This window comes from Sapajus apella, unplaced genomic scaffold, assembly GCF_009761245.1.
Source record: "Sapajus apella isolate SASKATOON/1434 unplaced genomic scaffold, GSC_monkey_1.0 scaffold105, whole genome shotgun sequence".
In the NCBI taxonomy this organism is placed as follows: domain Eukaryota; kingdom Metazoa; phylum Chordata; class Mammalia; order Primates; family Cebidae; genus Sapajus; species Sapajus apella.
Window position 1 is genome coordinate 1,858,182 of NW_022437045.1, and position 27,403 is coordinate 1,885,584.

At 42.7% G+C, this 27,403-nt stretch overlaps 1 protein-coding gene across 1 annotated transcript in view; it reads left to right on the forward strand.

The window, feature by feature from the left end:
- The window catches only part of NOX3 (NADPH oxidase 3), a 59,654-nt gene that overhangs the window by 22,498 nt on the left and 9,753 nt on the right, over positions 1-27,403 (forward strand). Inside the window, exons 8-12 of the mRNA XM_032258802.1 lie at positions 1,557-1,649; positions 3,443-3,696; positions 8,989-9,151; positions 20,438-20,584; positions 24,512-24,636. Coding sequence (XP_032114693.1) covers positions 1,557-1,649; positions 3,443-3,696; positions 8,989-9,151; positions 20,438-20,584; positions 24,512-24,636 — 782 coding nt within the window. The remainder of the gene's footprint in view (positions 1-1,556; positions 1,650-3,442; positions 3,697-8,988; positions 9,152-20,437; positions 20,585-24,511; positions 24,637-27,403) is intronic.

Sequence of the window (27,403 nt, forward strand, 5' to 3'; positions counted from 1 at the left end):
GTCACGGAGCACTGAGTAATGAGTCAGTGGGTGAAGGGTGGTGAATGTGAATGTCTGAGCTCCAAAGACCGAGACACCCTTCCTGCCCCCCAGATAGTATTCAGGGAGTAAAGTCATGAATTAAGAAAGCCTAGGAGGAAATGTAGGGACACACAAAAAGGCTTGAGTTCTCGCCCTGGCTCTCTCTGGTCCGCCTCAGGCTCTCCAGGCAACTCAGACCCATTCCCAGAACGTCAGGATTTTCCTTCTTTTAATTCTAAAAGAATTAGAGGATATTGAATGTTCCCAAAACAAACAAATGATCAGTGTTTGAGAAGAAGGATAGACTAATAGGCTCTGACCTTATCATGATACATGTATCAAAAAATCACTATGCACCTCGTGAATATATGCAATTACTATTTGTCAATTTAAAACAATAAAGATTTTTAAAAGAAAGAAAAGAATTACGATAGATTTCCAAGAGCATTTAATATCCTAAAATTCAATGAGTTCATGAGTTTCTAATGTTTTGGAAAGACAAGCCTCAGTACCTATTTTATCTGGGGACAGAAAGGATCCCCATTAAAGGGCAACAAACACAGGAGGTAGCCTGGGGTCCTGGAAAGAACTCAGGCTGGGTGGTCAGGCATATCTGAGTTCACATCTCTACCAGATACCTTCGTCTCTTCATGACCTTGGACAATTTGGTTGATCTGACTGAGTCTTGGCTCCTTCTTCTGTAAAATCAAGATAATACATATGCCTCATGGGATTGTTCAGTACAAATTGCAAGCTACAAAAATTCTAAGTTCCCATTCCTTCCCTTTTACTGAGGAAGACGCCTTATGTTGTATAGAGCGCCTGGTGCAATAGCCTGCTGGTAAATTGATCATCAGCGATGCGCATTATACTCCTCATAGTTAACACAGTGTCTGATTTATTTAAAATGAACATTTTCACCACCACAATTCTCTAGACAATTATTGAGCCTTTTGTTGTGATTAGATAAACTTAAATTTAAGGTGTCAAGAAGCTAACTTTATATTTTACTCCAGATAACTCTGTTTGTGTGTGTGTGTGTGTGTGTGTGTATTTCTGTGTTTATTCAGGCAGATCCTCCAGTTGCAATGCATTCTAGACCCCAAAATTTACTATTTGAGATTTGAAAATGTAATCTCTTATGTCCTGTGTTGGCTGAGTAATGTAAAGTAAAGCTTTGACTTCAGCTGAGTTGGGGAGCATTTACGACCCTATCATATGTAACATAAACATCAATCTGCTTTTTTATTTTTTGCAAATTCAATTATTTCTAATTACATAAAGGCATCATTGATCAAGTAAGCATAAAAACCAATATAGAAGAGTTTAATCTCTTAAATAAGCTTGCACACTTCAAGAAATAATTGAATGTTATGGTATATAATACAAAGAGACATCTTTGTTGCTGATAACTGGCCCAAAGTTAAAGGAAAAATGTCTAAACCCCATCATGTTATATATTGATTTGGTTCAAAGGGAAAATATTTGGTTTCTGTTTTCATTTCCTTTTTCTCTGTCTCTGCTACTCTCTGCAGGCTTGGAAATGGGTTTTAGGCCCTGTGGTCTTGTATGCATGCGAAAGAATCATTAGGTTCTGGCGATTTCAACAAGAAGTTGTCATTACCAAGGTATGCATGTAGCTTTATGTCTGAATAAAAGCCTGAGTGTAGATGAACATTTTTTATTAGCCCAAGTTTTTAATTTGCCATTTTTATTGCAAAACTGTCTGTAATTTAGAGGCTCATCTTCTGTTCTAGTAACTGCTTGTATCCTGAGCATCTTTTAGTATGACTAATTTTGCTGAAGACAGGGATCAGGGCTCCAGATGGTACACAGAATTCTGATAAAGGTTTCTTGTACAGCACTGGAATTACCCACCTCTCTTTATTCTGGCTTCTCTCTAGGGGAAAGTGCAGGGAGAGTGAGTGTGCTTTCCACGGGTCATAGTGAATTGAAGAATAATCACTCCCTTCACCACGTAAAGACACGAGTTTTGCAAACAAGTAAGGTGTTCAAATCTACACACCCTCACTGAGGACTACCAAGCAGAGGAAAGGAAAACAATCACCATAAGGTTCAGAGCAAGAGGGGCCACTGTGGGGAAGAAAAATTGAGGGGAAGGATGTGCCTGGAGTTCTACCTTCATGAGCAGCGTGCTCCTGGTAGCGTTGTTCAGTCTTGCTCCCCATCGTCACAGCTCTACATCCTCACAATGTTTACCTCTTGATAGAGGAAGATGGGAAGGGGTAGACCAAGACCAAAAAAATGCATGTCTAGGAGAGTGAAAAGGTGTCAAATACTCTCCCCCCGTTTTTGAAACGTCTAAGAAGAAATTCTCCATTCGCCAAGCCTATCCCACTTTGCTAATACCATTTTAACAGAATTCTGTATCTCTGTAATCACCTTCATGAAAGCAGATGTATAGAAATTGCTTCCTATTTCTGCTTTAAGCTGTTTCTATGTTGCTGTTTTTAAGTTAAGCACCGAAGGATGTCAGGCTGTATCAAAAGCCAGACTGTAAAACTTCTGGAAAGCTACTCGAGCTGTTACTAGGGAGACCATTTAACAGCAGTGTCAGAACAGATACTAGTAGGGAGAGGGGAAGCTTAGAACCAATGATTAAAATGCCGTGAAATTCTTTTTTGAATGGAAAAATACTGTCACAGTATCTAGATGCTAGATTTTGTTCCCTTATACCTCTTGTCACAGAACAAGACAGGAGGACCTGGAGAGATTTTTCAGGAAACAAGATGGAAATCTAAGAAAGGAAATGAGCTCTTTCCCTCTGATAAATAGCAAGTCATAAAGCTTTTATAAACACTACTAGAGCCCTTCCACAATGCTTCCCTACATCTAAAACCCAGACAGAGCGAAGACAGAACACGGGATGAAACTCAATTAAAAAGAAAACAAGAAAAGAGTTTGAAGTGAGTTTGAAAATTGTTTTAAACTTAGCCTGAAAAAATTAGAGGGTTCATTCACAAGACACTGAGAAAAGATGCAGATCACTGAAAAAGGTAACAAAATGTTCCCAGCTGTTAAAAACGCAAAGATAATGTGGTGAGTATTTTATCAACCCTAAGCGTAACACTATGTAAACTTCTACTCCCTTGGGTCTGGTTGGCTGTGCTGAGGAAAGCCCGACCATTTGAGACATGGACTCACAGGCTGGGCACCACTTGCACCTGGGTGCACCAATTTCACATGCTGCCCTCTGAAGGAGATGAAAGTCATTCTTGCTGGAGTTGCAAACACAGACGTGAACGTGGTGGCAAATATCATTGGGCGCTAATAGCAGATGGAATATGTCAATTACACTTCAAACAAGCTGATCTAAAATTTTGAACACCTTTAATGGAATGGAAGCTGTTTCTTTGTTATTTTGAGGACAAAGGCAAACAATTCTCTTGCTCTCACGTAGGTGATAAGCCACCCCTCTGGAGTCCTGGAACTTCACATGAAAAAGCGTGGCTTTAAAATGGCACCAGGGCAGTACATCTTGATGCAGTGCCCGGCCATATCCTCGCTGGAGTGGCACCCCTTCACCCTTACCTCTGCCCCCCAGGAAGACTTCTTCAGCGTGCACATCCAGGCAGCAGGAGACTGGACGGCAGCGCTACTGGAGGCCTTTGGGGCAGAGGCACAGGCCCTCCAGAAGCCCTGGAGCCTGCCAAGGTTCGTGCCCATTTCTCTCATGTATAAATCACAATATTATAAAAAATAAGGTATCTTAATGTGTCAACATGTTACCAGGTTCAGTAATATCCTTATTAGATGGTGAGTTTGAGCCCGAGTCTTAAATTTGAGAATGTGTATAAAAAGTATAATTCAGGACCAGGTGCTGTGGCTCATGCCTGTAATCCCAGCACTTTGGGAGGACAAGGCGGGCGGATCACAAGGTCAAGAGATGGAGACCTGCCTGGCCAACATGGCAAAACCCCATCTCTACTAAAAATACAAAAATTAGCAGGGTGTGGTGGCGCGTGCCTGTAATCCCAGCTACTTGGGAGACTGAGGCAGGAGAATAGCTTGAACCTGGGAGGCAAAGGCTGCATTGAGCCAAGATCACACATTGTACTCCAGCCTGGGTGACAGAATGAGACCATGTAAAAGAAAAAGAAAGAAAGAAGGAAAGAAAGAAGGAAAGGAAGAATGAAAGAAAGAAAGAGAGAGAGAGGGAGGGAGGGAGAGAGGGAAGGAAGGTAGGAAGAAAAGGAAAGAAGGAAAGAGAAGGAGGGAAGGAAGGAAGGAAGGAAGGAAGGAAGGAAGGAAGGAAGGAAGGAAAAGCCTGGGCACATGACAAGTAAATGATGACTCCTTGGCTCTGTTGGGTAAACAACGGCTTCAGGTCAATTCCCACTCTTCATGAAGGACTACCCAAAAGCATACAAAGCCCATGTTTAGGGCTCTGAAATAACAGGGACACAAAAAAAAAAAAAAAAAAAAAATGAGAAAAGCATTTTTGGAAGAATTTGACATTTGAAAAGAGGCATCAAGAGATTCCTAGTTGTACCATCTTTGGAGGGCATCAGGAACTACCAAAATACAGTCACTGCCATGAGCACTTTGGTAGGGAGCTCGGTAGAGACACTGAATGGAAGTTCCTGAGGGTAGGACGTGGTCCCTCCTCCTCAGAATCGCGTGTCTGACATGCAGTGCACGCAGAGGAAAGATCTGACAAAAGAATAATGAAGCCCTGGAGACAATATGGATTCTTTATCTCATTTAATTTGACAAATATTATTTGGTGACAAACAAGGTACCATAATAAATTTGAGACAGAAAATGTAATCAGCTTATTGTCCTGCTTTCCCTCATTTCACACGCTGCTGAGCTATAACTGCACCCCTGGGCTGAGTTGTATCTAGTGGGTAGGAAGAATCACATGCCTCTTTCCAAACACTGGTCCTGAAGAACGGTGTGATGCAAGCCAAGTAGAAACATCATCTGCTCAAGCCAGGGCCCCAAATCAGATGACAACACCTATTTTCTTTTTTATAATGGAAAGGAAGGAAAGTAATAAAAGTTTAAGGTTGTACAAATGCTCAAAATCAGAAATAAAAGTAGATGCCCCGCACAGCATCCCTACCCCCATGAACCACCCCCCACCTTGCCAGCGCACGCACACACACACACACACACACACACCCCACACAGGGCATGGTGTCTAACTGCTGTACCAATCCCTGCTCTCCCCTTGGCATCACCAAGACAAAAGCCTTCATCCTTTTTGCCACCTGGCTTCTGCCCTGTGTGTATATGCTTATCTGCTCTGTCAACCACCCTTCCCCTTCACAAACCGGATGGCATTTCAGCCAGACCCCCAACAAGAACGTGGTACTGGTTTCTCAGTAGCTGATATGCTTTCTGTCTTTGGAGCGCGTCGTCAGCTGCAAGGCCCAACAGGGTCCCCAGGGCCTCCCTGGGCTCATCTGTTCCACTTCCTGCTCCCTCATGAGCTTAGGTCTTCCAGCTTTCTTGTTCACACACACCGAGCATGCAGTCCTCAGTGCCTTTGCCATTGCTGTTCCCTCCACCTGGAATGCCCTTCTCCACATCTCTGCTGGGCGGCATCCTCTCTACCTTCAGGTCTCTATTCAAACGTCTCCTTCTGGTGAGGCCTTTCCTTCCCACTGCACAGGAAACGACAACCCCAGCAGTCACTCAGTTGCCCTGATGCTGCATGCTGACTTTATTTTCTACCACCACCTGGCATGCTCAATATTTGCTTGATTGTTTGTTAACTGTCTATCTTCCCACACTAGAATGGAAGCTCTGTGAGAAAAGGGACTTTGTGTGTTTGGTTCACTTTACCATCCCCAGGGCCTAGAACAGGCCCTGACTGTCGGTCACTCAGTAAGTATTTATGGGCTCAATAAAGATGAGTTGTTATAAACAGAGCTGCTTCCCCCCATTCACTAATTTGTTGTGCCCTCTGCCTTATATATATGTAGGTATATGTATTAGTGGCAAAGCCTTGTAAAAACCTAAAATTTGTTTAAATCTTCAACATGTAAAGAATCAGAATGTTATTGAACTTCCCTGGATGATTTTACAGCTCTACATAGTTTTAATTTTGAATTAAATTTACCATACTGGAGGGAGCACCATATCATTTTACTGCTTTGGGATCCCAGACAAATTTAATCCAGCCCCTGGAATTTGTGAGTGAGAAGCCCAGGTGGAGAAGCAAGCCCAAAAAAAGAGCAAGCAAACCTCTTCCTCTAAGCCCAAGAAAAAGGGGGAAAAATGTGAATTCTTTGAAAAGACTGGACCTTCTGAAGGAAAACAGAGGAATTTCTCAGAGCTGATGGAGTTTATCAGCAAGTTATCCTGTGCCCAGAGCTGGGGTCTGCAGTGTAAGACGACCTGGGTTCAAAGCCCAACTTTGGGTATGATCTTGGAGAATGTATGCAACACCCTGCCTCAGTTTCCTCATCTGTACCATGAAGATGACAATCGTAGTACTCATGGCTTTGTTTAGGATCAAACATAACGGTCCATATCAGCACTTAACATACGACTTAGTACATGGTAAGTGCTCAAAGAGTTAGCTACTATTACTATTAGAAAGACAGGAATGGCCACCTACTGCAGAGGTAGCAATGGAAGTGTCTGTTAGAGGAGTAAATGTGGTCTGTTCAGAGAGATGGGACTGGAGCGTAATGGGGTAGGGTGGGGTGCTGCTGACCTACCCAGCAAGGACCCAGAGGACATGGATGCAGGCAAGACGAATCATTGTCGGAGCCTCAATATTAGAAATGCTGTGTCTAAATCAAGGCAGGGAGAGCTGTGCAAATGTGATAAACAAGAATTTACGCAAAGGGAGCCGATTCCGATTGTTAAAGGTAGGAGAAATGGAGAAATTGGGGCCCAAAAAAGAACAACTGGGGTGTCATGATAGCTATGATCAACTATTTAAAGCCCTGAGATTCAGAAAAGGAAAAAGAACTGGAAAGTGTTTCTCAGAAAGGCAAAAGGGGAGCGTTGCCAAAGACGGATTTCAGTAAGATGTGAGAAAAAAATGGTCTAATACTTAGAATTGTCCCTCAATGGAGCAAGGTGCCCTGCAATTTCATGTTGGAATGTGATCGTCTCTCAGGGAAGTGGCAGGAGGATTTCTGCGTTAGCAGGAAACTTAGACTAAATATTTTCTTCTGTAGCTTTGAGTTTCAATTCTAAAGATATAGAAATTTGTTTATTGTATATTTCTGTGGCGTCATGACAAAATTCTTCTTCGGATTTAATTGGTATCTTTTTAAATCAGTGTCAAATAAATCCTCAATATGACTAATTGTTTTTAAAAAATGAACAATAAGACATTTTAATCTATGGACAGGTTCTCTCTCTCTTTCTCTCTCTCTTTCTATATCTCTCAATTTCCTTTATCTAATCATTTATGAAATAATCTACAGTGGGCTAAGATACTAACCATTTCTGGTTAATGACCTTTTATTTTCATTCTTCCATTTCCATATATCAATATGTAATGAAGCCGTATTAATTAAGATTAACTTCAGGAGAGTTCATTTGAATTATTAGGAAGTCTGGCATATAGAATAGTTTAAAATAAATGCAATTGAACTTTCATGAACACATAGTAAAGCCCAAATGGGCCAACCTCTGGTGCCTTCAACAGACACCCCTTAGGGAATGGTTATGAATAACTCAGAAACCTTTGAATTAGCATATCTTTGTTCATATGTAAATGTGTGCTTTTGGAATAGTCGAGGTTATTTAATACATTCTGCTGACTGAAATATTTTAAACATTCCCTTTACAATTTATTCAACCAATTGTTATTGAACAACTTCATGTCAGAGAGTGCTGGGATTACAGCAGTGAGCAAAGACAGCCCTGGCTCCTGCTTTCATAGATCTCATAGCTCAAGACAGACATCAATCAGATCATGCACACACACCAATAAATCATAAAATTACAGCTGTGATGAGGACTAGCGGGGAGGGGAACGTGGAGCTATGAATTATATCAGAGGGGATTTAACCTAAGCTGAGGGGTTCCAGAAGGCTTCCACAGGGAAAGAATGATTGGAATAAGACCTACCAAAAGAGTAACTATTAACCAACTAATGAGAGAGGGAAGAAACTGGAGAAGATTATTCCCGAGGAAAAGGGTATCACATGCAAAGTCCCCATGGCAGAAGGGAGCACAGTGTATTTAATATTGTAGGAAGTGGAAGAAAAGCCAGTGTGAGGACCGGTGATGAGAGATGGAGAAGAATTCAGGGGCCATTGTACCTAGGACCGTGCTAAGGACCCTCTTCTTTATTCAATGAATATGCTTTATTCTTCATAAGAAAAATTTGCTAAACAAAGACAAATACCAGTGCCACCAAAGGCCTAATTACTACAGATTTTGAGTCAGAAGAACCTAAAACAATGGGTTTTAGAAGTTCCACATAACTGGCAAATGACTTCAAAATTATACTTACTCCAAATGAATGGCTTCCATTGGGCTAAAATTACATCAGCAGACTCAGATGTGTGACCAAATGGAAACAGGGAGAATGACATTAGGAAGAAGAAGGAGAAGCCTGCTAAGCTACCTTGATGCTTCCACATTTTTCTCTCTGATGGCAGCTGGGGTGAGAAGAGAGATTAGCCCTTCCAGCAGCCTCACTGATTCTTGGAGCCAAAACAAGCTTCTAAGAACTGTAAAGAGAGCATGTCACACAGAAGAGTCCCGCGCTATAGCGAGAGATGCCAGGCTTTGTCCTTCCATGAATGGTGCCTGGGCCAGGACAACCTGGTCGTCTCCCATGAGGCAGAGCTGGAAATCCTCATGCTAACCCCAGGCTCTCCAAATAGGGCATTTTCAGGCACAGAGCCAACCTCTCTGCACACACTGGCAAACAAAACCTTTAAAAAGCACCAGCTCCGGACGGTTTGGGGTTCACAAACAAGGTGTTCTGAAGGTCAAATAGGCTGCACTCCTCTGTGATTCCAGGCTGGCAGTGGACGGGCCCTACGGAGCTGCCCTGACGGACGTGTTTCACTACCCAGTGAGTGTGTGCATTGCCGCGGGGATCGGAGTCACTCCCTTCGCTGCTCTTCTGAAATCCATATGGTACAAATGCAGTGAGGCACAGACCCCGCTGAAGCTGAGCAAGGTATGGAAAAATCATTAGTTCACCCTTCCACGGATTAAAAGGTTCAGTGTCCTTATATCTATCATCTGCCGATTCTTGGGGAGGATTTTAATTAACTATGAGGGATAAACTCAAGGATCCTTAACTATACTTATGTTCTTAAAAATCTCCAGTCAGTATTACATTTATGAGCAGGGTTATGCCTAATCTTGTTAAAGATGACAAGACATAAATTTTATTGCTTCATTGCCATTACAGGACATGTAATTGCTCATCTCAATAAAATATGGACAGGCTGCAAATGGCTATGTGACCGGGCCGCAGTTTGCGACATTAACAGGCGTCCTCTCCCTAGTCTCTCTAGCTTCAGACTATGGTTGCAGGCGTGCAGTTCAATGCCTATCTCTTGTGGACTCAGTCCTAGCAAGAAGTCACAACTGGGATTTATTGGCTGGCTTGCTCTGAGGTGGCCACCCTGCGCTGAATCTCCTTTTTGTCATATCTTGTAAGTTTCCAACTAGGTGTCTCTAGAATTTCTTTCCCTACTTTGTCGTATCTAGACACTCCATCCGATACTGCGACCCTCTTAGCAGGCACTAGAGCAATGTTACGCAAGGAGCCCTGAGAACCCAAAGTCATATGAATGCAGGAGGAGTGAGGATGTCAGGCGAGCTTGGTGCTTGCCCCAGTCCTGTGTATTGCTCTGCTTAACCCTTTGTCCACAGTGTCCTTATGTGTCCAAGGTGGGATGCTTGACTTAATCACCAGGTCTCAATGTGTGAACCGTGGGACATCTGTCACCTGACCTGATCCCCTAAAGAGAATTCTGTGGTCAAAGGACCTTAAGCAACGCTTCTGCAACGTCCCACTGCAGAAGGCATCATCAACTAGCCATTACATAAGCTCTGCAGGGGCGGGACGCGGCAGCTCACGCCTGTAATCCCAGCACTTTGGGTGACTGAAGTGGGAGGATCCCTTGAGGCCAGGAGTTTGAGACTAGACCAGCCTGGGCCACATAGGGAGACATTATGTCTACAAAAAAAAAAAAAAAAAAATGAAAGAAAAGAAACATTAGGTAGTTCAAGGCAGTGAGCCATGATCGCACCACTGCACTCCAGCCTGGGCAGCAGAGCAAGATTCTGTCTCTAAAAAAGTTCTGCAGAAAAGAGCCTCATTCCATTTTGTTTCATCCATCTTTCCCAAGCTTATTTAGCTGCAGAGCCTTTTCTCACCTAACACCTACCAAGAAATTGTATTCTGTGAAACATCCCAGGCAACGCAGGCTAGAAAATCTCTAAACTTGGGGCTCTGCCAACTAAGAAACAGGAGCTAGCTATTTCATGAGTTTCCAAATGACAGGTGCTTGACATACATTTTCTCATTTGAATTTTTTAATCTCCCCAACAACCTTAAAAAGTAAATAACAAAAGGCCTGTTTTCCAGATAAGAAAGCTGAAGCTTGGAGAGATTAAAGTGATTTTCCTGAAAAGACATGGGTAATCAAAGGCAGAATCGGGATTCAGACTCAGGTTAATCTGGCTCTTTCCACGACAAAACCAACACGTGGTAGACGTGACCCCCAGCTCCTCCCGCAGCCTTAGTGCAGTGCTGTAGGAAGACCGTGGGATTCCCGCTCGTAGAATGTGCACCTGAATTTTGCTCTCATCAAGGAACATGCCTGATTTCACGCTGACTGAGGTACTGCCCGCAGTGCACCAGTTCACCTCTCTGAGCTGAGTTTCCTGATCCACATAATGGAGAAATAAGAATACATGTCCAACAGAGAGTTTTAATGCCAAAGAAGACAAATAATATGGAAATATTAGATGAAACCCTGTCTCCACTAAAAATAAAATAATTAGTCGGGCATGGTGGCAGGCGCCTGTAATCCCAGCTACTCAGGAGGCTGAGGCAGGAAAAATTGCCTGAGCCTGGGAGGCAGAAGTTACATGCATTATCTCATACCATCTTTCCATCTTACTTAACATTTTTATTCCCATTTTACAGATGAGAAGACTGAAGCTAGGTCACAAAGCTAATAGAAGTGATACAGTCATCTTACTGAATGCTCATACTAGCTCATTCAGAGAGGTAGTATTCTCAATACTGACGAGGTCCCTGACCCACAGAGAGCTAAATAAGACTAGAACTAGAGTTTGGATCTAGGTCCTTCTGGCACCAAAGCTCATCTTCTCTCCTCTACACTGTAATATATTTAACAAAGCAAGCAACACAGTGACTGTTTGGGATATTTGGACCTCACAACAATGCTTTGTTTTGGTTCGTTATGACTTTTCAGCCACCCTACGTTCTTGCTTCCCTCTTGCTGCCTACCGAGTAAAACCCACTTAGAGAGGTGGCTCACTGCTTCATGGTTTCCAGACACCAGAAGTCACTCTGTGTTTCACAGGGAGACGGTGGTGGATAGTGTGTCTCACTTCCTTTCACTTACTAACCCAACCAATATTTTAAGTCCTGCTCATAGACATGAGTTTCACTCTCATCACACCTGACTCGCGGTCAATTTTCCCCTTCACTTCCACCACTGCTTTGCTGTCCTCCTGTGATGTCATCTATCTTTCCTGTATTAAGAGTCACAAAATAATCTTATTTTCTCTAACAGACTGTGAGTTCCTTGAACATAGCTTCTCTGGATATCTTCATAATTTACAGATACACATATATAATATATGATAACTATATGTATAGTAAAAATATTGACTAAATCAATGAGTGAATAAATGTCTAAGCAATGGCTTCTGTAGACAATTTTCTTTAAAATTTAAGGATACTAAGATTTTCTTTATGTAACCAAAAAGATTGTTCGATGATTTTTACTAAATTCTAATTATTTTACTAGGAATATAGAGGAAAAAATTCTTACAAGAACTTCAAAAAATCTTAAAATCCATCCAGGAGCCCACAAAATCTTAATACTGCCTCCTTTCTCAGCATTCTCTTGTCAATTCTGGGCTATGCTTGTGGAGTTTCTCAAGGCTGTGTCAGCGCTAAGCAGCCACCACAAAACCGTAAAACAGGGGCATTGATCTCTATTCCAAGAAACAGAAACCATGGAGTAGGAAATATAAAAGCATTGTTTTCATCGCTTATAAAAAACGTGAAGGACTATTTGGACACAACTCAGCTGAAAATAAGGGTGGAAATAATCATATGGGCAAAAGGAAGCTAAATTGTGGAATCATAAAATAACTTAAAGGTCCTGATCTCCTGGCTTTGCACAGGACCATGAAAGTCAGCATCTGTAGTTGGAGCAGAAGTGATTTGTCCAAAGTCACCCAGCTGATGGTTCACCACTGAGTCAGAACCTGAGCACATGTTTCTGATTTCCGCTTCAAAGCTCTTCCATGGAAGAAGTGAGGTTTTCATGCTATTGAAAGTTTAAGCTGAAAATTACACTTCAGATCCAATGCCTTCGCATCTGCAGGCATGAGACCAGGTTTAGAAAGTTTCTCTCTTTTAAAGCAACTTTATGTTGGTTTGAGTACAGCTATCATTAGCCTTCTGTCAATATTTGTCAGAACTACCCACATGCTTTTGAGATACAAATACTGCTCCTTCTCCTAAACTATCAGCATCTATACAATTTTTGACATGCAGCAGAGCAAAGCACTACGTATTTCTCTAACGACGTCTTCACAATTTTAGGTCTGGACTACGGTTTTCAGATTGTTCTCTTTTGTAATAAGAAAGGGGAGGAAAACTGGCATAGGTGTTGAGAGCTGGAATTTTAAGCTTAAATGATTAACTGTCATTAGGTGGGGTTCTTTTTTTACTCCATGTATAAAACACTGGATGGCATAAGGCATACATTTTTAGACACAAACCTCAAGTTTCAAGTCTACAGTAAAAAATGTGCACCAAAGTTTTCTCAATTATCACCATTGCAAACTAGAACTCCTTTACCCTTCTCCTCTGCCGCATTATTTTAGAAAACTTCTAAGTAAAATGCAAGCACGTAACCAGTAAGACGCCTGCCACTTCCTTAGTGGGAAGCGTCCTAAGTAGTACTTTCCATTTGAAGCTGATGTCTTAAAATTTCTAAGTTTCCAAGTATCTTTTATTTTTAAAGATCTGGGAGGGGGTGGGGAATGGGAGGGAAGGGGGAGAATGGTCAGGAGGGGACTCCCAAAGAAGGCAAAATAGCAAGAAGTATAATGATGGCTTGCTGTGATGAAAATGGAAAAAAAGTTGTAATACATGAAAGAAATATTTTCAACACAGGAGTAAGAGCCCAACTTCACTGAGTTGAAGGCAGCTGAGAACCCCATGCCCTGGTGGAATGAGAGAAGGCTGAGGATGGTTGAGAATTCTCTGTGATGCAATGTAGAGGAAGCCGAATGGCGGGGTGGGAGGGGAATGCCCCCTAGTGATACAGTCCTTCACCTCCTGCCTAACGGGTATGATTAATTCTACATCGCACTCAATTTGTGAAAAGAGCTCTTGAAAAAAAATTAGGACAGTTTGCTTGTGCAAACTGTCAAAATGATGAATGAAATAGGTGTGTATGAATGGGAAGGGAGGGGGAAGTTTGCTGACATAAATAGATTGGCTTACACATTTTAGTTCTCCCTAATATCACAGCCGTGCAGACCGAACTGAGAACTGCCAACCACAAGATGTGGTTCATTTTCTTAACTGCATATATAATCTTCCGACTACAACACAATAGATGATAGAAAAACTGAGATAATCTCATTTCTTCATAAATTGTCTTCCTTCATCAGCTGCATAATCTGTAACCGTGATAATGGGTATTTATAGTGTGTCCCATGCAAAATGGCCTTTGGGTTATTAACCTAATATAATAAACAGATAATTCAAATAAAAAGACAGCATGGGCCAGTGGGAACAAGGGAAAGAGGACAAGAAAGGCAAAAATCCATACTCTACTTAAATATATTAATAAAACGAAGGAGGGCCTGCTCTCTTTTCTAGTGAATGAAAAATGCATTTAATTTAATCTGTTTACTTTGAAAAATTATTTACTTTCCCTTTTCCTCACACTGGAACTCTGGCTAATCCTGGAATTGATGATCTCTACTAACCACCAAGCTTGTGGCAATCAGTTGGCCTCTTTAGGAGGCGCCGTGTGCGCCTCTCCCAAAGAAACATGTGCTTCTCATCTTTCCTTGGAGGGAGGGCCTCAAAAGACCTCAATATCCCATCAGCCCTCACCTTCGCCCTGTGCAGAAGTGACCAGTATTACTATTTTTAATATCTTGGTCTATTAACCACAGATTCCATGACTACAGTCTTCTTGTAAAAGAGGCCAATGAAATGCATAAACATTTTAAAATTTCCCTTTGCCTCCCTCCTCAAACCAAATACCTCCCCAAATTTGCTCCCTAAGAAGCTCACCATTAAACAGTTGAAGATGTCTCATTCCACTTTTTTTCCATGCGTTTATGTGCATATGCCTATACACATGTGTGCATAATAGGGGTGTGTGTGTGTGTCTATGTGTGTGTGTGTGTGTGTGCAGAAGGAAGAGGAAGTGCAATTTGTTTTGTTTTTCATTACAGCATAACTTGGGGCAGCTTCAGGGTCAATGCCTGATGTTCTATTTAATTTTGTTTGGTGCCTTTAGAGTATTCCATAGTATGGATAGGCCAGAATTTATTGAATCACTCTGCTATTAAAGAATGTTTTAGGCCAGGTGCGGTAACTCACACCTGTAATCCCAGCACTTTGGGAGGCCGAGGCGGGAAGATCACCTGAGGCCAGGAGTTCAAGACCAGCCTGGCTAACATAGCAAAACCCCATGTCTACTAAAAATATAAAAATTAGTCAGGAGTGGCGGCCGGTGCCCATAATCCCAGCTTCTTGGGAGGCTGAGACATGCGAATTGCTTGAAGCTGGGAGGTGGAGGTGACAGTGGGTCGAGAACACACCACTGCACTCAAGCCTGGAGGATAGAGCGACTCTGACCAAAAAAAAAAAAAAGAATGTTTCAGCTGTCCAACAAGGATTATTAACTGTAATTAGACCAAAAGGAAGCCCAAAAGAGGTCAGCCCTCAGCCACAGGGCAAAGTAGCAATATAGTCATGAAATAGTTAACATTGAAGATAATGACGTTCAGAAAATGTCTTAAGGATGAAGAACGATTGACAAAGCCTGGTCTTGGTCTTATAATGGTTCACCAGAAAAACGATTTTATGACTGTATCACTTTAATTCAGAAATTTTACGCATTCGGCAGGCTTATCATTAAGAAAAAATATTTCTTCTTTTATTTCTTCTTATTTGCTATTAATCCAAGATTCCCTTAACAAAAACAAAATAAAAACCAGGACAATAAGAGTGACCATTTATTGAGGAGGTAATATGTTTTCTAAACACCAGTCTATCTTTTCACAGAGAGAAATTCTCCTTTTGGAAAAGGGTCCTGATTCCCCCTCTATGCAGAGTCTCTGTCATCCTGCTGGTTTCGAGCTTCTGCCTGTTCTTTCTTTGGCACAGTGTGGGGGACAGAGGTGTGCTGCCCAGCAGGAGGCAGGTGGCACTGCAAGCCACTGGTCTTCTCCTTGAGGAGGCGATGCTCAAGGTGAGCCACTGGCTCCCTGTAAAATGCCTCTAGGGGGGTTTCACACACACTGAGCCTGGTGAGGGGCTTCCCCTTCGTGGAGCACATCTTTATGGTGAATGCCGAGATGCTGGCCCTGACACTGGTGCTGGAGGTAAAGTCTGGCTTCACTTCTTCCCAGTGACGGGAGTGACCAATGGGAACACATGCCAGGCAAGGCCCATGCCCCTCTTTTCTCTATTATATATTGTCTTCATTCTCTAAACTCCTCCAAATGACAAACAACAAGGATAGTAACAACAGCAGCTAACATCTTTGGAGCACATAATGTGTCTGCCAGACATTGTGTTAAACGCTTCAGTAAAGCATATCCTTTCAACTTCACGATAACCTCATGAGCTGTTGTTCTGCGACTATTGCCATTTTACATACTCAGTAATCTAGGTTCCAGTTAAATAACTTGTGCCCAGTTGCAAAAGTTATTTGCCACCTCCACCTACATGGCGAAGCCAGCAGTCTACCACAGTGGATGGGCCTCACAGGCTCACAACACTGAGTTGTTCACCATGCTACACTATATGCTAAACCTGTATTCTTGTGTACACTTTTTTAGAGGAGCTCTGGGCCATAAATAAATACATAGGTAAATAATTTTTTTTCCATTTCATCCTCTGGAAATTGATTTGGATATACAGACATATAGATTGTATTTGTGAAAGTGTCCTCTGCCTGTGTTCATGGATATGTTCAGGATATGGCACAAGCTTTGGAGATGCAATCCCCTGAAAGCATCCAACTTTGATTGGAGAGTGTGAGCTCTGGCAGTAACACAGATGGCTAGTGCTTCTCAGTTCATTTTCTAAAATTGTTTATCAAAATTTAGCATAGCTCCGTTTCCTACTGGCCCCAAACCTCTTTGACCTGGTCCCTATGTGTTACTGAAGAATTCTTAAGGAGAAGCCTAGGCCTGGGGAAACATGGAAGTGAGGAGTACACAGAGAGCCCAGCCTTGTGACTGTCACTCAGACCCAAGCCCTTTGCAAATGGACATGGCTGAGTTTGGGCTGATCAGCCCTGGGAACGATGTGACAACTAAGGTCTGTGACAGGCCACATGCACGCAGAACCCCTCAACCCCATAACACTGTCCCAGAGTGGTCTCCCAAAACACCTGGTTGTCCACTATATCTACAAGAATGTGGCCAGGCGCAGTGGCTGATGCCTGTAATCCCAACACTTTGGGAGGCCAAGGCGGGTGGATCTCTTGAAGTCAGGAATTTGAGACCAGAGTGGTCAACATGGTGAAACCCCATCTCTTAAAAAAAAAATAAAATACAAAACTAGCTGGCTGTGGTGTTGCATGCCTGTAATCCCAGCTACTTGGGAGGCTGAGGCAGGAGAATCACTTGAACCTGGGAGGCGGAGATTGCAGTGAGCCAAGATCCCGCCACTGCACTCCAGCCTGGGTGACAGAGACTCCATAAAAAAAAAAAAAAAAAGAGAGCCTGTGTGGGATGAGTCCTATAAAAAAATTTATTACTGTGAAAGTTCGGAACTTTTGTTATTTCACTGAGAATGACTTTCTATTTAATAAAGTCTTTTAAAGTAAACTCAAGTATGCTTGGTCTCTGAGATCGGCTATGGAATTCTGAAAAGTCAGGCTTTCTACAGGTGGCTGATTTCAGGGTTGTTTTATTTTTGGAGACTAAGGTGGGGTGAGCGTTGGAAAGCACAGGTCACAGAGTTGTCGCCTATTGTTTGGGATACTTGGTCTCCCATTGACCAGGTCCTTTCTTATGGGTGAAATGCAGAGATGGAACTCTTATGTCCCTTCCCAGTGAGCATCCCTCACCATTAGAAAGATGAAAGAAAGTCAAAGTAAATACCTTTTGCTTCTGTTCAAAGTCCCTTTCTTTCTTTTTCTGCCTGAAACAGTTCTACTGAGCCTATCCATTTTTCCTCCATAGCCTCTTGCACCAAAGCTGCCCAGTGTCACTTACGAAGCAATTACCGAGGGAAAAACACACAAAGCCATTACGAGGAAGCAAAAAGTATAAAAGGCTTGACAAACCCTAAGACCATTGACACGCAGCTAGGCCTTGAGAAAGAAAGGAGGGATTTCTATTTGAAAGGATAAAGTTTTGTGTATGGAGGGAGCTCAGATGGGGACAGTTTTCAAGAAAGGATGACTGGGGCTAGTTTGAAATCAGAGGATTTTTTTATAAATAAAATGTTCTGGTTTATTATCTACATATTAATGTGTTTGAGCATGTTCCTTAAAGAGTGGGAAATGGAGAAAATCAATGATATTTGCTCTCTGCCCAAGGCCACCCTTAATACTCTGAGATGAAGCAGGCTGCCAAGGCCGAGGAGGAGGGGGTCGTGCGTAGGGGAGCCCCACATTAAATTCTGTCAGTAGATGTTTCATTTCCACCTGGAGCAAAGCAAGGCAAAGTGAGAGCTAAGGTTTTCAAAGAGTAATTTGGATTAGTCACTGTACAAAGCCAAAAGAAAGAAGACAGCAGTATTCATCACCGACCTCGAATATAAAATCTGCCCCTAACTGGCCTCCTTGCCTCCTCTCTCACCCTCCCTACCCCAGGTCGATTCTCAACCCAGCAGCCAGAGAGATCCTTCCACTTGCCACGAGCCATGCAACTCCTCTGCTTGTCAACTTCTTTTGCTTTCTTGCCTCTCAAAGTGAAAGTCAACGATGGCCCCAAAGCCCTACAACGCCATGGCTCCTCCTGTCCCGTCCTCCCCCGCCCCCCGCCTCTGCCCATCTCTTGCTGCTTTCCCACCCTCTCTGGGCTCCAGCCACATGGGCCTCCAGGCTCTTCCCGGAGAGGTCCCACTCAGGGGCTCTGCACGTCCCTCCATCTGCAGAGCTCTTCCCCTAAGCCTTTGACTCCTTCACCTTTCCAAGTCTTTGCTCCAGTGTCCCCTTCTCATGAAGAAGGGACATGAATCTCCACAAATTGAGGGTTCATGTTGATCCATTCATTTACTGATTCAACAAATATTTATTGAATGCCTCCTATGTCTCCAGACTGTTCTACGCCCTGGAACTAGGAAAGTGAACATAAGAGACCAAGAACAAGAGAGGGCTCAATGAGGCCACCTTTGACCATTCAACTTCATATTGCAACACTTCCCAGCCCGCCTGGGGTTTCTGCCTGCACTTCGCACCATCTGACACAGCCTATATTCTACTTATCTATCATCTACCTTCTCTTGCTAAGATGCAAACTCTAAGAGGGCAGCAATTTTTTCTTGGCCCTGTCTTGTTCACTTTTATAGTTCCAGAGCATAGAAGAGTCCGCACAGGTAGGAAGCATTCAATACATATTTGTTGAATCAGTGAATGAATGAAAGAACATGAGCCCATTGCTCATGAGGATTCAGAGAGTAGCACCAAAGGGAACCACCGCTTAGCTCTGCCTGGGGTGGTTGTGCACAGATCATCCCCAGGAAGAAATAAGAATCAGGAAAAGAAAGGCATGCCTCTCTCTTCCTAAGAAAAGACGGTCACTGCGCTTAGAGACCGAGGGATTATTTGTCCTGAAATTAATATCTTAAGTGCCCATCCATTCACTCTTGCAAACAGGAGCTGTCCAACAAATATGTAGGCCTAATTCTCGAAAGGAGAGACCTGATTCTCAGCATCTTTTACAAATAATTAATATTATAAAATCCTGCCTAAACATGAAGAGAATAGACAAGATGTTTAGCTTTGAAATAAACTCTTTGATTTTTTTTCTCATGAATTTGATCTATTAATTAAATCTCATTTATATCTCTGGTTATATGATTGTGAGCTCACAAGCTGGCTGGCAGAGAGGCAGAGAAGAGAGCATTGTCCATGGATGAGGTATTTCCAGGTGGGGATTTACCAGGCAGCAGCTGGAATCAAGACCAGCCCCTGATGGATATTGTTAAGCTGTAGAGATGTCTCTTTGGGGAGAAGGTACAAGAAAGAGAAGTGTGGGCAGCAAGGGGTGGGAGTGTGAGAAAAATTGGGAGAATTAGTAGATTTATCTCCTGTGGTTTCTTCCAGATGCAATTATATGAAACTGGAAGCACAAAAAACTAAGCTTTTATTTTAGCAAACCCAAACTACCTCTTGTCCCATGCCATTTGCTTAACACTGAGAGTTAAAAAAAAAAAAAATTCTTCCTAGACATAATTTCATTATAGCAGTTGACACACAGGCACAGCCACCACCCACCAGCTTTCTTGGACACTGATATGTTTCGCTAAGAGGAAATTTCTGGCCTGTGTGACTTGATTCTGAAATTACCATAATCTCCACTCTCCAGAGGCCATAGCTAGTGAAGTGGATTAGTGCCCAAGCCTTTGGGGTCTCTGGAGAAGAAAGTTCAAATCCAGAGCTTAGGTCATAAGTAAAGATGAAGGGGTTGGTCTAACAGTTTATCCCCCTTTGGGAGCAGTGAAAGGCACAGCTAGTTATGATTATTAATCTTGTTCAGGAGCAGCACAGCCAGAAATGTGGTGAGTTGATCCTCATCCAGAGAAACTGGCATGGCCCACAGGCTCCTGACTCTCTGAATTCAGTCTGGGCTTTTTCAAATGCAACGTGGATTTTTTCAAAAGAAATCACAGTGTGACTGTTTGTTCACTGACAGAAAACAAAAAGCATGCTATTTTGCAGAAATGCCCATTAATGGAGATAAAGTAGTCTGTGATTATGAGCACATTATGAAAAGAGGGAGAGATCCGTTCACTCGCCTTCTCTCTTGACAGGTGTATTTCTACTGGATTTGCCGGGACACAAGAGCTTTTGAGTGGTTTGCTGATCTCTTACTCTCGCTGGAAACAAGGATGAGTGAGCAGGGGAAAATTCACTTTCTTAGTTATCATATATTTCTTACTGGCTGGGATGAAAATCAGGTACTGATAAGACTCTAAGAATAAGCAACATTGCTTAACTCATCTAATAGCAAAGAGACACAATTTCAATAATGAGCTATGTAGCACTCTGATAGCATGACAGAATTATTTTTATGTTCTTAAAAGGAAAGGAGAATAACAGAAAACCAGATTAGCAAGAGCGATTCAAATTGTAACAATCAAAGAACCAAAAAAAAAAAAAAAAAAAAAAAAGAAGCTACAGTTAATTTGCTGAGGAATGGGAAGGGTCAGACAATGGAAGACAATCCAGAAGTTGGAAATCCCAAATAAATTTGCATTTGTCCTTTTAAAAGTGACATCAAGTGAACATGGCTGATTGGCTGTATCATCTTGTTGAGTTCCTAACTGGTTCTAATTCTGTGCCTTGAGCTGTTTGGAGTTAAGCAAAAATGATTCCTAGTTGTTTACATTCAACATTTGGTATTGTAAAGTATGTGAGCATCTATAGAAAATAACTGTTATGAATACGTGATTTGTCCAGAATTTCTTCTCTTAAGGGGTTCTTAGAAACTCTGTGTCTGTATGTTTATTTATCTAAGATCAAGATGATCTTTTGTTTTACAGGTGTTCTGTGGTATATTGTACTAATGAAATATTAAGATCAAATTTACCAAAAACAATGTATACCAAAATATTGACTGTGATATTATTTCAATGTTGATACTATTGAATGATAACTATTACACTGTAAACCATTTTAACTCCTCAAATATGGGAATTAACAACAAAGTGATTACTAGGTTACACAATATGTATTCTAATCAGCAACTATTATTGATATATACTTTTAAGGAAAGTATATTTGAGCCTGAGAGATTGCATTCGTCACTACATGTACAAATGAATGCTGTGTGTGTACATCACACACACACACACACACACACACACACACACAACTGGCCCTATAGAACATCACTATAATTTGACTCTGTGCTTCTGCAAATGAATAGGACTCTGCTAGAAATTCAGTAGCTTAATGAATTTTTATGGTCTTATTTGCAGTTCTTCTTAAATATTTAATCCTTGGGGATAATTTGAAATGTAGGTTTCTTGGGAACTAGGCTTGAATCATCTTAATGAATTATATAGTGTTAATTATGTTTTCCAAACAAACACTTTCCTTATTCAAGAGGGACTTTTTGAGTGATGAACCGTTTGGTGAAGTGGAGACACAGCTTTTGTCTTCTGCATTCGAGCACTGTGCTTGCTTATCTCCTTCCGAGGTGCACTGATCCCAGTGTACACCTGGGTATTCCCTGCCACCCAGGGGTTATGGGAGGAAGTTCTCATAACCGAGAACTGAAGTTGATTCGGCGACAACACAATCTTACCCCCTCCCATCTCTACTACTTCCAAGAATATGCTATAAAATATACATTTTTTTTCTGAACACAAGTAAATTAAAATAGATGTCTTACATTTTTGCCATCACATGTTGAAAATTATTTCGACTCCTAAATTTCAGGCAGAAAAAAAATCACTAATTTCAACATTTAAAGGAAAACTAATTGGCGCATTCTGTCGGGAAAGAATCAAGAGGCTGTTTTAGAAATAGCCAATTGTTAAACCAAATTCAACAACCTCTAAGTGGCAAAACGACAAGAACAGAAGGGACAGATGGAAGGGGTATTATGAAGGGCAAATCAACAGAGTTTGGAGATTAATTGAACATTGGGCTGAGAAATATGGAACAAATATCATTCCAAATGTTTGAACATCAGTGATTGGCGGTACCACCAGTGTAAGTAGTAAAGCCCCTTTTTGTGTGTGAAATGGTGCCCAAACTTCTCAGCAAGGACTTGCAGGCCCTTCCCAGCCCGACTCCCACTGGCTAATTGTGTCCCACTCCCATCAGTTTCCTCTGGCACCAGAGCCACCGAATGACGCATGTTCACCCATCACACTGTGCACAGCCACACACCCATGGCTTTGCTTGTTCCCTCCCTCCACCTGACACGGCCCTTAACACCCTCTGTGACTTTCCCACCTTCTTTTTGCTCAGAGTCCCATACCCCCAACTCTTTGCAGCAGCAGCCCTGCCACCTTGCCTGCTCACAACTTCCTACGACCTGGATTTCTTTTAACTGCTTCTTTATGTGTTTGATTCAGAGGGTGCGTGTGCCCGTTTGTTACATGGGTATTGTGCGTACTGGTGGGGTTTGGGCTTCTAGCGTACCCATTACCCAAATATGGACATGGTACCCAGTAGGTTCTTTGTCAACCCTCACTAGCTTCTCACCATTCCCCCTTCTGGAGCCCCCAGTGCCTGTTATTTCCATCTTTATGTCCATGTGTGCCCCTTGTTTAGCTGCTACTTATAAGTGAGAACATACAGTATTTAGGGTTTTGTTTCTGAGTTAGTTCGCTTAGGATAATGGCCTCCAGCTCCATCCATGTTGCTGCAAAGAACATGATTTCATTCTTTTTATGGCTGCATAGTATTCTGTAGTAAATACAAACACATTTTTTTTTTTGAGACAGAGTCTCACTTTATTGCCCAGGCTGGAGTGCAGTGGTGTGATAGCTCACTGCCACCTCCGCCTCCTGGGTTCAAGCAATTCTCCTGTCTCAGCATCTCAAGTAGCTGGGACTACAGGCACCTGCCACCACACCCAACTAATTTTTGTATTTTTAGTAGAGACTGGGTTTCACCTTGTTGGTCGGGCTGATCTCAAACTCCTGACCTTAGGTGATCTGCCCGCCTTGGCCTCCCAAAGTGCTGGATTACAGGAACGAGCCACCAGGCCCAACCAACACATTTTCTTTGTCTGGTCAACCGTTGTTGGACACTTAGATTCGTTCCACGATGTTACTATTGTGAATAGCGCTGCGATGAATATATGAGTTCAGGTGTCTTTTTATATAATTGGCCTGGATTTCTGAGATCCAATCTGCCATTGTCTCCTGGCCTATTGGATACTTCCATTATTTTCAGCTAAACCTTCCTAGATTCCACTACTTTTTTAGATAGGAGAGAAGGTCAGCCAGGAAAGTCAGGCTTCCAGTGGGAACCTGGGGTGTGAGTTGCACCCAGCAGGGTTGTTACCCAAACTGGTTAGGGTCAGGATGAGTCAGAGGGGGAGAACAAATTGAGCACCAAAGAGATGTCTAAGGGGTGAGCACTGGGAACACAGATCCCAGGAGGGAAGCAGCAAGGTAGCTACCAGAACGCAGCAGGGGCTAAAACAAATGACAGAAACTTAGAACACGATCAGGAGGGATTATACTGCAGGCTCTTATTTATTGACCGCTAGCTACAGGATGCCTGGATGGGTCGCTTAATTCCAAGGTGGATGGTTAGGCACCGAGCTCCAGCCAAGCCGCCTGCTAGGATCTGGCCACCATGTCCCACCTGCTGGACTCAACATCCTCCCAGCACTTGAAACTGGACAGTATACATCACACTGTTTCATCCCGCTAGACAGAGCTGATTGTAAGATGCAGCTTCTTCCCAGACATTTCATAGCACTTTAATCTGGCAATGCCCTTCTCAACTCCCCAGGAGCCAATATTAAGTGAAATGGGATAGCAGGTAGAGATTAATTTTTGAAAAATTTGGCAGGAAAAGAAGGAAGTCATTTAGTGCTTGCTTTTAACCACATTTACTATAAGGCTTTGATCCTTTTAAAGGAAAATATTATTTCTAGGCTAATGGTGTTGCACACCTACTATGTATAAAGAGTCATTTTGTTCCAATAAGGCCTGATTCAGACGTCAGTGGGATAGGATGCTTGCCCAAAAGTGCAACATCGGTGACACCTGCAAATAGTGATAAGCATTGCCAGCCCCGTACACATTTTTTTAAATTAAATCTACAAATGAACACGATTACTTTATTCTTTATTTATAGAAGGCTTATATATATATTTTTTCTAAATGTCATCTAATGCCACACATTTACTTTAGGCTGTTCACATAGCTTTACATTGGGATGAAAATACTGACGTGATTACAGGCTTAAAGCAGAAGACCTTCTACGGGAGACCCAACTGGAACAACGAGTTCAAGCAGATCGCCTACAATCACCCCAGGTAAGGCAAGCTCTCACTCCTCTGCCTGCTGGGCTCCTCTCTGGAGACGTGCAAGGGCTGCTGGAGTGAAAAATGAATCTGCAATACTGTGCATCTCCATTAGAGACAAAACAGCTACCTTAGAAAAGGTGGTCGATGGTGTATTTCAGGGGCCACAGACCTCTGCTGAACTGGCTTATAACCTCTGACGCTTATTGATTATGTTACAAATTTTCACACTTAACTTCAATTTACAGAAGCTATTTTTTCAACGACATGTGCTTTTGAGAAATCTGTGGTGGGTACAGTTGATGTCTAATGACCCAACTGGAGAATTCACTCCTGTCCAACTGTACATTATCCAGCATGTCTAGCAATAGCAGAGAGAAAATGTTAGAAGACAAAGGAGGGATTTTGGGTGTGGTCAAGGATCCCCCATGCGGCTGTAAATCCTGGCTCTGCCTTTGCTACTGGTTGATCTTGGACAGTTATCTCTCCTGGTACTGACTCCGTCTCCTCCTCTGCAAACTGCAGATAAGAATAGTGCTTGCCTCCTCAGAGTCTGCAAGAATAAAATTAATGAATGCATGTAAGAGGCCTAAAACAGAGCTTTGTATGGAGTACATAAGAAGCACTAGCTGCCATCACTGCTGTTGTTATTTTTATTATCATTTTCATTATTATTACTGTTATTATCAATATATAATAAATTTCAATATAGAGAAGCAAGAGTACTTGTTCTGGGGCCACAAGACTGAAGCGAAGCCTGCACTTCCTGGTTCTAGAAGTTACTGGCTGTATGATCTTGGATGAGCTTCTGCACCCATTATAACATGTGGATGATAATATCCATTCGAAGTGCTCTTTTCATAATGTAAATAGACTTGTAGTATGGAGCACTAATGCAAACAGTTATCACTGTTAGGACGTCTCCTAAGTCAGTTTCTGCTTTGAAGCTTCATTGTCTATGGCTCTTAAAAGTCAGCATATCTTCATTAGAGAACAATTTCCATATTTGAAGAAAGATCTGAAGGCAGTGAAGGAGCATGCCATGTGGGCAACTGGAGCGTGTGCCAAGACCCTGAGGCAGGAGACATTGTTCCTGGCATGATCCTAGAACAGAGGAGGTGAGAGAGAGAGAGCAGCAGGAGACAGCCTTTTGGAGAGGAAACAAAGACCGTTGAGATTCATAAAACTTTGGATGTTATTCACAGAGGGGGAGGAACTTACAGATTTGAGCAGTAGAATGACGTGGGATCACTCTGGCCACTGCGAGAGAATGGAGCGTGAGGGGCCTGGGACAGAGGTGGAGAGGTCAGAGAGGATCAGCAGTGGTCGTGGTTTGGATTAGGGGCAGCGGAGCAAGTGATGAGAAGTGGCTAGATTCTGGAGTTTTTTGCAGGTCTTGCTGACTTGACTATGGATGGGATGTGAGGTGTGACCCAGGCTATTTAATAAAATGGAGTCCCCCCCTTACCATATGGCAATGACTTTAAGAAAAGCAGCTAGTTGGCAGACATGGGGTGTCAGGAGTTCAGTTTTTGACATGTTTGGCATATGATGCCTGTCATGCATCCACGTGGAGTTAGGGAGTGAGCAGATGAATATAAAAAGCAAACGTTCAGGGAAGAAGTTCAGCCAGAGGTGTGAGCACATGGACTGTTTGGATCCATGAAACTGCATGAGATGACCAAACGGGCAGATATAGATGGACAAGATTTCCAAAACTGCACTGTTGGGGGGTAGTGAAATAGACTCTCTATTGACAGGTCACAGAGTTTCATACATGACACTCATATCTGCCTTAATAATCAAGCCCTTTAGGTCTTCTACACCCTGACCTTCTTTCCATCCCTTCTGGGTTTTGCACCAGTAAAAGTACATTAAAGCCCACCAGGGTACCTCTGACTACTTCCGCATCCCTGGCAATTTTCTCATTGTCTGACGTCTCTTCGAAGCCTCTGTCCTTGCATTTCTGCCTTGTGGGCTTCCTGCAGAGACAGCATGCTTCATTAAGCCCTGTGTACTTCCATCGCATTTGTGCTGCTTCACAGAGAACTTCTCTGGTGAATCTTACTTATTTTTTGGTCATTTTGGCTGCTCCTTTTTTACATTTTTTTCACACTCTCTCTGTACCAGAAAGATGCTATTTTCTTTCTATCAGCTGTCGTGGAATTCGTGAGATCTCCCTGGACCAGCTATTTGAAGGAGGTTAGATGAGGAGGGGGATGTGGAAGGAGTGATCAGGCAGCCGTCAAAGATTCATGATCATCCGATTCCAGTCGCTTCCTTCCCTGTGGAGTCACTCAGAACTCAACTGCCCTGTGCTCTGTGAGGCCCCTGCCAGCCCTCTCTGCACTCTGCGCCCAGCAACTGCAGAGAAGCAGGAGTATTTAGACCCAGGAAAGAGGCAGTTTGAAAGCGTGCTTGTAGGGATTACTCCTGACTCACACTCAGCCCAAGAGTAAAGGCTTTCCGGCAAGAGACCCCAAGAAAAGCATCGCTTTGAGCACTGGATTGGGAAGCAAGGGTATAGACCAGCTGCACAACCTCGCAGTCCTGCTCTTGCCCCACGGGGCTCATTCTGATGCCCCATAAGCTGTGGCAATGTCCTTGGAGACTTTTCCAGTGTCACTTCTTGACACCTCCTTGCTCCATTTCAGCGGTTGCCCTGACTCCTGCTGACACATGGCCTAGAATACAGTTCTGGCTCTACCTTCTCTCCAAACGCAGTGCTTCCAGCCCTTCCTGGCTTCTGCAGCCACAGAATCGGGTTCCTCTGAGCTCC